We start from the raw sequence: 16,089 nt of genomic DNA, 5'->3' as shown, positions 1-16,089 counted from the left end.
ATGATAACTTTGCAACTGTTATAGTACAACTATTAGCTAATTACAATTTGAATCGACGGAAGATGGTCAAGTTGTATTCGTAACATCAATTTCCAATTACATAATAATTCATATAATAAAAATAAAATTATAATAATTCGATTTTTATTATTACTTAACGCTGACGCCATTTTGTTCAGAATCGCGTTCGGCAACTGCAGCCTCCGTAGCAGCGTGGTTGGATTCCATTTTACCGAATTGTAAAAAATAAGAAAAAATGGCTCTCGTTGTTTTGGTTGGTGACTCCCCTGGTTTAGGGGAATCGTTTTTTTTAACCTTGAACACGAACTGACAGCTGTGTGGTTTGCTGAGCAAAACGCATAGCCTCACCCTAGCGGGATGTTTTTTGTTTAGGTGACAAACCTTACTCATTGGTTGTGTCGGGTGGTGGCGGGTTCAACGACGTATTTATATTTACGCGATCTAACCCAAAAACACGTTTTATGGATGATATTGGTCGTGATAGCCTACTTATAATTTTAAATCTTAAATAAGAATTTACGTGGTGTGGTTTACAGTGGAAAAACACAGCCTCGCCCAAGCGAGTGTAACCAGTCTATAGGACAAACCATCACTGTTTTCATGGTTACCGTGGGGTTTATGTTCAATATATCAATTGCGACTCTTTAACCTTGACACTGTGTGTGTGAATGTGACGCCACGTCTACACAGGTGAGTACGGGCTGCCGCGTGCAACATTCCAGGACGCGTCTCATGGTGTTTATAATTTAGCTGCAGGTGAAGTCCGCTCGTTTCCTTGTTCGTTGTCGCTGCTCTGTGATTTTTTCTTTTTTACATCTCGCTGCGGTGGCTGGAATATGTTAACTACCTCGCCCGGTATACAGGAGGTCGTGGGATCGATCCCGGCCCTGACGCCTGTACATGTACTTGTCTCTCTCCCCGTAGTCGCGTGAATTTGTCTCCGGTCCTCCAATTTTTCCCTCCACACTTAAAAACTTGAGTTTAGAGTGTTTGGCTGCTAGAAATATCTGCATAATAAGCCACGTCGTTGAGCTATGATTTGTGGCCACGTCGCTTCTGAAAATAGCTATAAACCTCAGTGGGCCTTACCTGGTCAAATAAATTTTTTTTTATATAGAATCGTCTAAACTCGGCGATTCCAGGATGTAAAATCTTAACATTAACAATAGGTGATGAATATATATTTGTTAGGTTATTAAGATTTAAATCCTCGATTTTTTTACGCATAATAGGAAAATGGACGGTGAAAGTCATATAATGAGCTTAAATGAACCACGATGTTTGTTTAGCCAGGGGCTGTTCGCTGTGGTAATGCGTGAGGCCACCCAAGTAACCACTAACTCAACCGCACGCCCTCCCAGCCACCCTTCCTCCAGCCCTCTCTCACCACCTGCTCGCCCACCCTCACGCCATCCTCCTGCCCATCTGTCTCCCCTCTCACCAAATAACCCCCCCACTTACTCAACCACCACCACCCCCCCTGCACCTTTAGCAAGAGTGGCTACGTACGCTGGGAAATAAGTTCAAGATACACTCACCCACCCACTCGCATACCTCCGATTAGCACGGTTGACTACGTATGGTGTGAAAGAAGTTCAACATACATACAACCACCGTCCACCCAGAATAAAACGGTGTCGTAGGAATAAAAAACAAAAACATATTTGACACATGAACAGAGGACGCACAAAGCCAGTTGTTAAAATATTAGCTGATAAAGATGTTAGACGATTACAGACTGTGAAGCTTAAACAAACAGGCCTTGCAAGAAAAAAAATGGATAAAGACACGGAAAAAAAAACACGTTAACCTTTACATCAGAATGCACAAGGTGCGATTCCATTGTAAAATACACACAGCCTGACCCGAGCCGGTCAATCAGCTTGTGGGACAAACCATTATTGCTGTGTCCCGGGTTGCTGCTGCTGGGTTTTGTTTGTACAAATAGTATATCACTTGAGACCGGTCAAAGCTATGTATGTTTAACTTCTTCCACACTGCACATAGCCAACAGTGCTAATTCGAAGTGCAGGGGAAGGACAACAAACTAAACACAAAAATCAGTTTTAGCTATTACACAGTGCGTGACTGTAACGCCACGTCTACACAGGTGAGCCCAGCCGCCGTGTGGAACATTCCAGGGCGTGTCTCGAGGTATTTATAACTTAACTGCAGGTGAAGTCAGTTCATTTCCTTGTTCGTCTCTACACTGTGTGAGCTGCTGCTGCGATAGCTCCTCTGTGAGCCGCGGCGAGCGACTGAGTCCGAGTGAAGCCATGGGCCATGGCGAGCGCGTCTCCCAGTGATTGTGTCGACAGTGAGCTGAGCTGCCCCATCTGCCTGGGCACGTTTGACTGCCCCTCCACGCTGAGCTGTGGACACTCGTTCTGCCTCCGGTGTCTGGACGGTGCCTGGGAGAGAGCGAGCAGCTTCAGCTGCCCGCAGTGCCGAGCGGCCTTCCGTGAGCGACCCCAGCTGAAGAGGAACGTGGCACTCGCCAACCTGGTGGAGCAGCTCAGAGTTGGAGATAGGATGGCTGGAGTTGTCTTCTGTGACGGCTGTGATGATGGGGAGACTCCTGCAGTGAAGACCTGCCTCAGGTGTGAGACTTCCTTCTGTGAATCCCACCTGAAGCCTCACCTTAAAAACCCCAAGTTTAAAGACCATGTCCTAGTGGCTCCCATTGTTAATGTGGAGGAACGGAGATGCAAGAAGCATGAAGATCCCTACCAGTTCTACTGCAAGCAGGACGGCGGCCTGGTCTGCACGGTCTGCTCCATCACTTGTGCACACAAACGACATGATGTCATCGCACTGGAAGATGAGCACAAGACACGGAAGGTGAAGTGCTTTATGGGGCGCATGGAAGCCACTCAAACGATACCAGAACACACATTGATAAAAGCTGTCACTGGGCAAACAACATTTGATGTTACTCATCACCCTGGGCTTATTTTTTATCCGTTGTGTCTTGCCTTTCAGACTGTCCAGTCAGTAGAGGTTGACTTGCTTGCCTATTTTCTATTGGGCTTTTCATGGCCATCACTGTGGAGGGCTCTGTGTGGAGTGGGGCTGAGAGGGGGTCGCTCAGGGAGTGGAGTCTCCTCTGGTGACTTCGTCTCTTACAGAGTGGAGTCGGAGCGGAGACGCGATCGGTGGAGGAGAAGAGGAAGAAGGCGGAGGCGTCCGTGGGACGGATGAAGGCCGCTCGCAAGGCCGTGCAGGTACCACGCATGGGCTTTGTTATCTTGTGACCTTTACCATGCGTGGAGTCTGTGACTCTCTCCCTGTGAGGACAACTCTGTAGATTAAAGTGAACTTTGTTAGTATTGAGTCAGTGTGTAATAACTGTGCAGGATATGCATTATTATCGCTAGGGGTGCTTGAAATATAAATTAGATAAAACATTCAACGTTTTCCCTTCAAGCGGGCCATACAGACTCAGGGCTATGCTCTCTCGGGTCCTCCGCTACGGGACCTAGGGGAGGCTAAGCTGACCCGACCTAGCCAAGGTACGGGTCTCACCACTGGTCCACTACAACCCGGCTCTTACAAGAGCCTCGGTTGAGGGTCCCAGGGTGCTGGCCTTGTCTTCAAGTCTTCAGACGTCTTCGGGTCTTGAGTGGACGAACACTGCCGGTCCCGTTGAGAGGACCGGCTTTTATACACCAGTTGGGGATACCTCGCCCCGAGCCTCTCCTTCCCTCGAACCTTCCAGAGGGTCCTGGAAGGGTCGGGAATGGACCGTTGTCTCCCAGCCCCCATCCCCATGGGGATCTGGGGTCCCTACCTCCGGTCACGGGGCACCCAGGGAGGGGGGGTTACCTTAGGTTAACCGCTACACCTCCCGCTCACTCTCTCGGCTGCCCCCTATCGGCCTGTGATAGTGGTGACAAGTAAAAAGACATACAGCGCCTTGGTATGGCGCAACATATGTAAAAAAAAAAGTTCATATCTCGTGAGACTGACAGCACTTCGCAGGTTAACTCGAATGACTTGCAATGAGTGAGATAAATTAACGCAGTATGGAGCAACGACTACATTGAATTAGAAACTATAAATTAAACGAGTGAAGATGAAATTACAGGAAATCGGCTGTTAAATGCTAGAATGAACACAAGAGACATCACTTCAAGAGAGTACAGGGAATGCTGGAAAACAAGTTTGCTCTATTTCGATTTAAAGCTTTCGTGACTGCAGGGATTCATCTTCTTGGGTCTTTCGGTAAAGTCACGTAGAAGGGAAGTAATAAAATAATAAAAATAAATATAAAATATTATTAATTCTAGATTTGAAGCTTTCGTGACTGCAAGGATTCATATTCTTAGGTTTTTTTCGGTAAAGTCACGTAGGTAAAAAATTTAAATTAAAAAAAGTAAAATAAAAATAAAAATCACGACGTTTCGGAGGCAACACAAGCTTCCGTCTTCAGGTGGAATCGTCACAGCCACGACAGCTGTATCAAGTAAATGAGAGATTACAAGAGATACCACTCCGTATACGCCAGCGGCCACGTGGCGAGCCAGAGGCTGTCTCCTTGCGCGCCATTTGCCAGCGGCGTGCGGGAGGAAGGGGGAGCGTGAGTGAGCTGTACGCGGAGCGACAACATCTAACGCGAGGAACGAGAGTGGAGCGGTGTCAGTGTGAAGAGAATGTGGAGCTGTCCGGCCGACGAGAAATAAATAATAAAGAAGACATGAACTACAGATCGTCGTCGAAGTAGCATTAGCTTGCTTGAGCTATAGCTAATGTACTGCCCTTAGTTTATAGGAAAGGATCCTTTCGTAGTGGTCCTAGTTAGATGCGAAATTTTATAATACACAACGCAAACAATCATTAGACTCGTTGTGGAGAATATAACTATAAAAATAAAATAAACAGACATAATTTCCTTACACTCCGTATACGGAGTGGTATCTCTTGTAATCTCTCATTTACCTCCGTGACTTTACCAAAAAAAACCTAAGAATATGAATATATTATTATATTATTTTATTATATTATTATATTATTTTATTTTATTATGTTTTATTTTTATTATTTTATTACTTCCCTTCTACATGACTTTACCGAAAGAACCAAGAAGAAGTTTGCTCTAATTACACACACCCAACGCTCAATCAGATGTAATACGAGGATTCACCGACGGTCGCCGATCGGTGGGATAGGCTCCGCCGCTTCAGCCATCAGCCAATTAGATGGATGCGCCAAGTTCAAGGGTGGAGCTCAAGGGTTCTTGTGGGTAACCATCCAGAAGGTTCGTAAGGGGGCGTGGCTATAGGCGAGGCTTGTTGACGTAGGTGAAGGGTTATAAGGGGAAGCAGGAAGGAGCTTTGAGTCAGTGTGTGGAGTCGAGAGGCGAGACCATGTCTCGCACCTCCGGCACGCCAGCGGCCACGTGGCGAGCCAGAGGCTGTCTCCTTGCGCGCCATTTGCCAGCGGCGTGCGGGAGGAAGGGGGAGCGTGAGTGAGCTGTACGCGGAGCGACAACATCTAACGCGAGGAACGAGAGTGGAGCGGTGTCAGTGTGAAGAGAATGTGGAGCTGTCCGGCCGACGAGAAATAAATAATAAAGAAGACATGAACTACAGATCGTCGTCGAAGTAGCATTAGCTTGCTTGAGCTATAGCTAATGTACTGCCCTTAGTTTATAGGAAAGGATCCTTTCGTAGTGGTCCTAGTTAGATGCGAAATTTTATAATACACAACGCAAACAATCATTAGACTCGTTGTGGAGAATATAACTATAAAAATAAAATAAACAGACATAATTTCCTTACACATCTGTCTCTCCAACGAATACATAAATTCATAAACCTTACATCAGCTCCACAGTCTTCTGGGAGTGCATCATTTTAGTAGTATTGATTCCATCGAGGAAACACTGGACTGGTTTAAACATCAAATAATTATTTGTCTAAGATCCATATCATAGAGGGTCCTTGTCTATAACACCTAGCAGTTCACCTGCGTTAATTCAAGCGAGCCTGACTGCTCATGATACACTGCATGCCAAAACCGGTCCAGAGTTTGCTGCACTGAATGAATACAGTTATGCTAGAATTATACAATCCCAAAAGGCCACCAGGCCAATATATTACGTTCAAAATACTTTTATTGTTGATGTGGAGAGACAGATCTATGTGGATGGTGACTTGTGCTTATCTATTTTGTAAGTAATCTACAGATCCTCACCAATACACTTCTGGACGAAGACTTCCCCACATTGTGTTGATCATTGAGGCTAGTTGGCCATACTTAGTTATGCAGGTCAGTGCGGGTTGCTGAAGGTAAAATCCAGAACTGGTTCACATCACACTCATCACGCAGCTCTCTAATAAATTTGGAGGGTGGGGAGGACGCCCAGCCGAGGCTGAGAGGCAAGGGCATTCCAGTAACGTGAGTAGGAGCAGCCTGGAAGGACGTGTCACCAATCCTCGTTTTAATAATTGATTTCATTTTTAAGAATAGAGATATACTTTTTAATCTGCGACTATGAATTTGCGGAATTAGGAGGTGCTTACATATGTAACGACTCCAGTGATCTTGTGATTATCTTTATCGAAGACACGTTCACTTGACAGGCGAAGACCCCGACTCCAACAGCAGCCTCGAGCCTCTCCTCTCGACCCCTTTTATGCCCAGCATGGCCATCCCTTGACCCTTGGCCACGACCCTTCTCTAGAACCTTCTGAATGGCTCTCGGCCCCTGATCCGCACCTGCTCCCTTCTATCACTTGGCCACAGCCCCTATTCTCGATCCTTGTCGTAGAACCAGATCCTTCCCCTGTCCGTCACTTAACCTGTCATTATCCCCTGTGGTCCCTAGTCTCTTCCCATACTAATTCCCCTGTCATTACCCCATTGTGACCGCTAGTCCCCTGTACTGTCTTTACACGTATTTGTCAGTTTTGTTCAAAAGAACGTTAACGATGAAGGTATCCAGGGGGACAAATTAAAGGTGATACAGAGGATGTAATCATGCATTGATATGGAGGCATCAAGGTCAAAGTGGGCGGCCAGGTGGTAAAATGGAACGAGAGAGGCTAGGCGGTCGATGATTACACTGGCATCAAAGATGGAAGGATGGTGGCTTGGACTATATAATTACTGGCCAAATTATCAATGTGAAGGACGAGATAACACCTAGCTACTTAAAGTTATTGACCTGTTAAGTGGGAGCTCAACGACAATGTCGAGGCAGGGAAATCTAGGTTTGAAATATACAAAAAACAATGTGACTTTGGTCTTCACAGCATGGTATATGAATTGATAGAATCTATCACATGCCCCTTTGCAGGATTCCATGGTCCAGACCAAGGCTCGCATCTCATGCGAGTTCACCCATATGAGGGCGACACTGGATGAAGACGAGAGGGCAGCTCTGGACCGCGTGGACGTGAAGGGGCGTGAGCTCCTGTCCCAGATCAAGGAGAACATCGCTCATTACGAGCGCGAGATTAGTGACCTCCAGGCAGCAGCCACGCGCCTGCGCGCTCTGCAGGAGGAGAGGGACTCGCTCACATTCCTGCAGGTAGAGCGCTCACGGAGCCAGGGCAAGTGCCCCAGTTCGCTTATATTCGTTGCGTTTTTTTAAACATGGCACATGCGATGCATCTTAACGCAAGGATAAAGCATCTTGCATAGCCAATACAATGTATAGCCCATGCATTCTGAAATTAAATGAGGAATCAAGTCCACTGACGTGGATTTGTATATTCTGATAAAAATATAAATTACTGTTAAAATTCCAATTCATAAATAAACGATTAACACGCAAATCCCTCGAGTTAATCGGTTGGTAATGTCTGCAGATGTTGGTATTTAAAATTGTAACCGCATGGTCCTGTAATGTACAACAGATTGAGACTTCTTCACACTACATTTTAATTATTGATGTAACCAAATGTAGACCAACCATCAGTCATGCTGAAAATAGAAGTGCTTTTAACTCTAAGAAATACAGGGGGCTTTGTTTTTCAGCACTGACTGTTGATGAGACCAATGTGGAGATTGCCTGCTTCAAAAAATGTTCACCATGTTAAACTATCGACTCTGCTAACGCGATTCTCTGGGTGTAATTCACCCTCACAGTGCTTACTTATTTTGAATGTTGGTTCACAATCACTGCGAATCGACATCGAATGCTACGGACGCATCTTCCTGTGACATTGGGTACCGAGTGGCAACGATTTGAGAGGCCACACCTTGCTGATGAGAACCATCGAGTCCGAACGACTCCACGGCTTTGTCATGTTTACAACCTACAACACTGGAATATGCGAATTGCTGAGCGCAGCCCAGCTCATTGCGTCTATGAATCACCATGTGGTTAACGTGGCTGGAGGTGAACTGACTCACACCCTCTGTGTCTGACTCCTGCAGGTTCACCTAAAGGAGACAAACCGGTATGGACTCATAAAGTCACACAAATTAACACATGGGGTGGCGCCATGTGTGGGACATGGGCTGCGTGATGATGATGTGTGTAATGATGATGTGTGGTAGGATCCTGTGAGTGATGGTTTATGTTGATGCTGTGTGATGATGTTGTGCGTGATGATGATGTGTGGTATGATCCTGTGTGAAATTATACTGTATTATGGGACCTTTTTACCTGTATCATAGTGTAGTGGCTGACTCAGAGACACTAAGAGTAGGAGGCACTCTATTTATTAAACGGCCTTAACAGTTCACACTTGGTAACTACGATTAGGCCTCGGCAAGGTAAGGTAAAAGTTAAAAGGTTAAAACAACGAGCCTATTTTTACCCTACCTTTTACCTTACCACAATACAATCACTCTACCCTACCTTTAACCCTTTAGCAGGTAAGGTAAAAGGTAAAAAGCAACGAGCCTACCTTTTACCCTTACCCCATATAAATTACCCGATTTACAGGGTAATTACTAGGGTACTACTCATGAACAAGGTTCATAACGGTAAATGCTAGGTAGAGCGCTTTATTAATATAGAATACTCTCGATGATTCCAATTTTACACGTTTTCTTTTAACTCACTGTCTGTTGTCGTTGTTGTCATTGTTGTCGTTGTCGTCGTTGTATCCTCAAATCTTGTAACTAAATTTTTACCCACTTCCTAATGTGGTATCGACTGCAAACTTGGTATACTTATGTCATACTGATGACAACACTATATTCTATCATAAAATCATTTTTTTACATGTTATGTTTCGGCTTGGCTCTAATTGTCCACGCTCAACTGACGTCTGTAAATCACCATGGCCCCTTACGTTATGGCAAACTTCGGGGCCACTTCCTGGAGTCATGGAGTTCTGCCATTACGAGTACATTTCATAAAAGCGTGTTTTTAATAAAGTTTGTTTAAATATTACTTATTAAATGGAGGCCACGGACTGCGCCACGGAGCTTTTATCGGTAAACAAGGTACCGTATTTACCGGGTAATACTTTGCGCTACCTTTACCCAACTGGGTACTTCTTCCAAGCTACCTTTACCCTACCCTTTATCTTACCCCTTGGCATGTCGACACCTTTACCCTTTTACCCGGTAAAAAGGGTAAATTACCTTACCTTGCTGAGGCCTAACTACGATTCCCAGTCAGGACAGCTGGTAGACTGCCTGACTGGCAACGCTGAGATGGTGAAGACGGAGACTAAGATGAAGACTCCAGCAGCAGCACGACAGAATCCCACTCTACACGACAGCCCCGAGGTCCCCTCCTGGGGCCCCTCTTATACTGCCAGCGTGGCCTGGCTCCGCCGTGGCCACGCCCCCCTTCGGGAACCTACTAGCAGGTTCTCAATGTGTCCCTTTCGTGACCCTTCCCCTACATCCATCTCTGATCTATCACGTGACCTGCTGTCAGTCAGGAATTCTGTAAGCTGCAGATCCCCTTCTCTGCCAGCAGCCAGCTCTAAGCTATGTGACCGATTCTATGTCACTACAATAGTATGAAAAGTAAGAATAGGTTTACCCTTTCTGGAAATAAAACAGGTGTTAGGATGTTCAAACAGCAATGGCAAGGAATCAAGGCTACATTAAACCACATGTACTTGTGATGAACCTGCAAACAAACATGCTCACTGTTCGCCTTTCGCGTTCTCTGGTCTGACACTGATGAGACTAGGCCATAAAGAAGGCTGTCTCTGTTCTAGGCCAATCAGTTTCAAAGACATTGCATCATATATAATTATCAGAGAATGTTTGCATGTTCACGATAAGTGCGTGTGGTTAATGCAGATTGTATTCCTTACAATATATCAATTTGGTGTTTGAACATCAGAGCACCTAGTTTATTGCCAGAAAGGGCAAAACCTATTATTTTTCAAAAGATGATGCTGGGTAAGACACGGGCTGTCTGATGTTGCTGTGAGTGATGATGCTATGATGATGCTGTCTGATAGTGCAGTGTAAGACACGGGCTGTGTGAGTCATTGCTGGTTCTGGGCTCACAGGAGAGACGCTCAGAAGGGATCTCCACCCTCATCTCCCAGTGAAGAAGACATCGCCTCGATCAGCACCCTGCAGGGAGCTGTGGTCAACTTGCTGGCATTCATGTGTGAGTTCCACGGACTCTTGCCACGTGTGCGTCTGTTATTGTGCGTGTAATTGCGCTTGTACATGTATGTTGCAGAGCTGTAGTGTCGTGGTTAGTGCGCTGCACTTCGAACCTGGCGTCCTGAGTGTGAATCCCGCTCTCGGCCACCAACACCAGTGATGGGTTATCTGAACCGGTCCTGGACCTCCCGTAGGTCGACTCTGCCTCAAATGAGTACCTGGTGCGGTGTGTAAACATTACCACTGGGGAGACAAAGTCGGCCTGATGTGGTGCTGGCCACTCACCCCGTTATGTGCCGTGCGGGCCTTTATAGGTGCTTACTAATAGCACTTGCCTCAAAAGTCTGTTGAGGATATACGGGGGTATCGTGTTTTTGTAATAGTGTATAGATCTATGTTGAACTTTGTTCAACATAGATCTCGTTCACACCAACCGTGCTAATCGGAGGTGTATGGATGAGCGGGAGTGAGTACGAATGTCCAGTGAAGATAGGATGGTTTGTGCACTGAGATACAAACATGGCCACCAACAGGCTATTCACGGTTTTGGCTAACATCAGTGGTGAGTGGATTCAGAACCAATTTTGGAGCTCTCCTAGGTCCACTCAGCCTTAATGAGTACCTAGAACGTCTTGTAAAGATAACCACTGCAGACACAAAGGCTGCCTGTAGGATTTGTACGGTTCAATGATAAAGACTATGGCTTTTAGAACGAGATCAAGGGACGTTTAGGAATCGTTTGGTTGATTGTTAATACCCAAGGACCATACGTCCAGACTAAGAAACATTTAGGAGTCTTAGGCTTCATGTTAACAGTTTGATGCACAGAGTCAAACTAATGCACTTTCAGAATTCTTAGGTTTCCCAGTTAATGGCTGATGCTCACAAAGCCAGACTAAGGCATAACCATCGTCAACCTTTTCTATCAATCACTGTACGTGCACACATAAACATTGCGACTATAATGGATTCAATAAACGATAGCACACACACTAGGGTATTTCACTGTTACATGAGCTCCATTGATATTACACGTGTGTATTATCCAGTGAGGATGATGTTGGCCAAAGTAACCATTGTAGCAGATTAATCAATGACTATAAGTCTTCTCTGTGATGGATGTCATCATCAGACTCGAACCAGACTCCATCACCGTTGTGATGCGTAAGGTTCATTGCTAATAATGCGTGAAGCTGCCATATCCCTACCAAGGCACAGTAAGGATTATTATGGATTCAATGTTAATACTCGAGGCAAACAGCACACGCACGAGTGTAAATGAGTATTACATGAGCTCTATTAACCCTACACGTGTGTATTATTGAATGAGGATGCTGTTTGGGGGGGGGGGGACACATCCCCCCCAATATTCAAATATGCTCAAAATGTCCCCCCCAAAATATTGCTATAAAATAGATTTTTGTTTCTATGATTGTGGTTATGGTTGTACTATTTTAATCCCAAATCTCTAACATTACATACAATGAAACAAGAAAAGGTAAAAACATAACAGAGAAATGTAATACAATACATTGTAAAAAAAATGCATAAAAGTCCATCCTATGTGTTAGTGAATTTTTGTATATTTTACGCAGGAAATGGCAGGAAATTCGTTCTCAAATTTAGATTTTTTTTTATCTCGGGGGGGGGGGGGGGGAGGAGACCATCAAACCCCCTGGAGGATTTGGTCCCCACCAATATTGATTGACTCCATGGCTACGGCCTTGGCAAACACACACACGAGTGTACATCACTACACTATCACACACACGAGTGTACATCATTACACTATCACACACACACACGAGTGTACATCACTACACTATCACACACACGAGTGTACAATACTACACTATCACACACACACGCGAGTGTACATCACTACACAGTGGTGGATCATCTCAACTGGTAATGGGCCTCCCCTGGGTCGACTCAGCCTCGAGTGAGCAGCTGGTGCGGTGTGTAAACGTCACCACAGGGGAGACGAAGGCGATCGAGCGTGGTGTTGGCCAACTCCACCCACCTCGTGTGCCGTGCCGCCCTTCACAGGTGCTCACCAAAAGCACTTGCTCCTACAGCCTGTGAAAGGTTACACGGGAGATGTTTGTGTTTGTTGTACACACACAGAGACGCTACGGCGGTGTTGATATCCACGCCGCTGCTACTGCTGTGATCCACTGCCTCCCACGGGCGCTACCGCCACAGCAGGGCTGAACAATTAATCGATTTAAAATCGAAATAGCAATTTGAAACAATGCGATTCCTAGTACTTTCTTATTGGAATTGTTTTAATTTGTGTTATTAGAACTTTATTGATTTAACTTAACAATTGTTATATGTTTGATTGTTCTATTTCAATTAATTTTTTTAATAAATACATGTTGGAAGCAAATCATATCTTTTAAGTTCTCATCCTTGCATTACAATATATAGAGCAGTTCATATTTGATGGTATAATGTAGTAATGCTCCATCACATGTTTTAAATCTATTACACAGTTAATATTGAACTGAAGCTTGACTTTAAAAAATTTAATCGCAAATCAAATCGCAACATCTGTCAGAAGAATTGCATTTAGAGATTCTCCCCAAATCGTGTAGCCCTAGCGCACAGAGCGCCCCACCTCCTGGCACCTCGCAAAGCCCCGCAGCGGCTGGGCCTGGGCAGGGCTCGCACGTGCAGACACCACCACCCTGCCTAGCAGGTGCTACAGGCTGCGGGGCCACGTGGCGGGGCAGTCATCACCCTGCCTAGCAGGTGCTACAGGCTGCGGGGCCACGTGGCGGGGCAGACAAACGCACCGCTGTACTGTACTTTTGTGCTCTCGCCAGCCGCGCCGCCTGCCTTCGCCAATGCGCAGTGACCGGCGTGGTGAAGTATGGTCAAATATCCCACACGACAAGTATGGTGTAGTGAAGCCCTCATCCAGCATTGGATTGACAAAGTGCCCGTTACATGTCATCACACCGATAGTTACGCATTACAACGTTGTATAACAAAGTTCATTATGAATTACTCTATTGTAATGTACGTGCGTGTTAGTGCACGAGTGCTGTTGTAATAGTTGTGCTGTTGTCACACGGCTACTGTGATTATCGTTACTGCAGATGGACGCTCACCAACTCTCGACCCAAACTCGGCCCACAACGACCTCCAGATTTCCTCGGATCTCAGGACGGTGGCGTGGACCGCTGTCTCCCAGGGTCGCCCCGATCACCCACACCGGTTTGATGGCTATACACAAGCCCTGTGCTCCCAGAGCTTCTCGTCGGGTCAGCACTACTGGGAGGTGGACGTGGGGGGTGTGGCGGGGGATTGTGAGGTTGGAGTCGCGTACGGGACGATCGCTCGGAAAGGGAGTGGTAAAGAGTTATGGCTGGGACAGAACGACTCGTCCTGGGTTTTATATAAAGATAACAACTGCTGCTACGTGATTCATGGTGATGTATTGACCTCAGTGCCGTTGAGGGATCCTCCCCGGAGAGTCGGGTGTCACCTGCACTGGGAGGCGGGGCTGCTGTCGTTTTACTGCGCCGACTCCATGAAACTGCTTTACTCCATTCACCACTCGTTTAGTCAACCGCTCTACCCCGCACTGTATGTGTATGGTAATGAAGGTGACTCAGTGAGAATTGTGGATCTGAGTCGTGCGTCCTGAGAGCACGGAGTGTGAGCAGCGCAGAGAAACGTGCACAACGTACAGACTCACGCACACAAAGACACAGATCCCCCGTGTAGCCTTAACAGACTGTTGGGGCAAGTGCTAGTAGCGAGCACCTTTGAAGGCCGGCACGGCACTCGATGGGGTGGGTGGCCAACAATACGCCCGACCGCCTTTATATCCCCAAGGTTGATGTTTACACACCGTACCAGGAACTCATTTTTCAGGCTGACTCGACCTAGGGGAGGCCAATGACCGGTTCACCAACACCAGTGACGATTATCGGAATCGGTCCACGATCTTCCCTAGGTCGACTGAGCCTCAAATAAGTACCTTCTGCGATGTTCAAACATCGCCACTGGGGAGACAAAGGCGGGTCTCTCCCAGGCTGGCCTTTATAGGTGCTACTCACTAACAGCATTTGATACAATAGTTTTTAAGGCTATATGGGGGATCTTTGGGTGAGTGGGTTGGTATGTGTGTGCCTTTCTCTGTGTGTCTTTGTTTTTGAATCTTTGTGTGTCTGTGCGTGGTGCTGACCACCCACCCCCTCGTGTGTTACAGTGCCAGCGTTCATCGGTGCTACTCGCTACTAACAGCACTTGCCCAAACAGTCTGTTAAAGCTACAGGGGGTACCTTTGTCTTTAGTGTATAGAGAGCCATGTGCGTCGTGTGGGGTTGAGCGGTGGTGCAGTGGTTAGCACACTCGTGGGGGAGGGCGGGGGGAGCCAAGGTTCTGACACCATCGTCCCTCGCACCGCACGCCGCATGGCGCTCAACGCTGAGGGGGCGGAGCTCCACAGCGGGCGTGCTGGGAACACGCGTCACGTGACGCTACAGGGTGACGCGCGCCGTACCCTCGCGGTCACTCGTTCGTTGGGCGATAAACCCGGGGTGGGAATGGGATGGCATCACTCGGGGGGAACTACTCGTGTTGTGTGTTGAGCGCCGCTGGGCTAAAACATTTGTGTTAAAACCAGCGGTCGAGTGACTCCTCTACCTACCCAAAGTAATTTTATTTTACAGAGCATTGAGAGAGAGAGAAGCCATTCTAACACCTAGTAGTAGTAGGATGGCTTTCGCCACCAATATTATTTGTAATAAAGGTTTGTTTTGTTTAACGTTTTAATAATATGCTCTCAGACTGAGACTTTGGACCTCCAGCCGCAACCTTCGATTCATGGGATAACGCCTTCCCCTGCTGACAAAAATTGGAATTGTTTTTTGACTTGGAAGTCGGTTATTTAATTAAGCCTGATATATATCTAGAGTGAAGATCTACTTTACACTGCAACACGACTAATATTGTCACAAACACTTTGTCTTATTAATGCGTAAGACACCAATCCGGTGTGAACCCAACCTCAAGTCTGAGGCTGTTTAGCAATGCGTACATGATTTGTGACACTGATTATATCGTACCAGTTGTAAAATGGTATGAACGCTAATCACATTGTGCTCTGGGCTATGTGTGAAATTTCTATTTTCTTCATTGCTGGCATGGGTTTGACTTGTTTTTTTTCGTTTTCATGAACCAGGTAACTCTTGTCAATGAGACTTATCCTGGTATCTTGAGTTCTCACCTGGTTAAACAAATTGACTTTAACACGTAGGCTTTCGCGACCAAGGTTATCAATAATAAAGGTTTCTTGGGTTAGATTGCGTAAATATAAAAAAATACTTAATTGTGTTGTGGGTTACCTGTGAATTGGAATCACATTGTATTGTGGTTCAAGGGTCAATGTATTCTCGGTGAATTGAAAATAAAATCTGAAAATATATTTTCAGGATTGTCATCCAGGCTGTGAATGTGTCTCTCAGAGCTGAGCCTGACTGGCTTATGTAAACACGTATTTTTTTGGGGTGG

General features: G+C 46.1%; 1 protein-coding gene across 1 annotated transcript; it reads left to right on the top strand.

Moving 5' to 3' along the window:
- The first annotated feature begins 2,230 nt into the window (after positions 1-2,230).
- LOC133359627 (zinc-binding protein A33-like) lies at positions 2,231-16,018 on the top strand. The gene is made up of 6 exons (XM_061578101.1): positions 2,231-2,862; positions 3,150-3,245; positions 7,322-7,555; positions 8,407-8,429; positions 10,458-10,561; positions 13,668-16,018. The coding sequence occupies exons 1-6, from the start codon at positions 2,305-2,307 to the stop codon at positions 14,216-14,218; spliced, it is 1,566 nt and encodes a 521-aa protein (XP_061434085.1). The 5' UTR covers positions 2,231-2,304; the 3' UTR covers positions 14,219-16,018.
- Positions 16,019-16,089: the final 71 nt, after the last annotated feature.

This window comes from Lethenteron reissneri, chromosome 65 (genome assembly GCF_015708825.2).
Source record: "Lethenteron reissneri isolate LAM-NWPU_2019-01 chromosome 65, ASM1570882v1, whole genome shotgun sequence".
In the NCBI taxonomy this organism is placed as follows: Eukaryota; Metazoa; Chordata; class Hyperoartia; order Petromyzontiformes; family Petromyzontidae; genus Lethenteron; species Lethenteron reissneri.
Note: the sequence above shows the minus strand (reverse complement) of the source record. Positions and strands in the feature narration are given on the sequence as shown.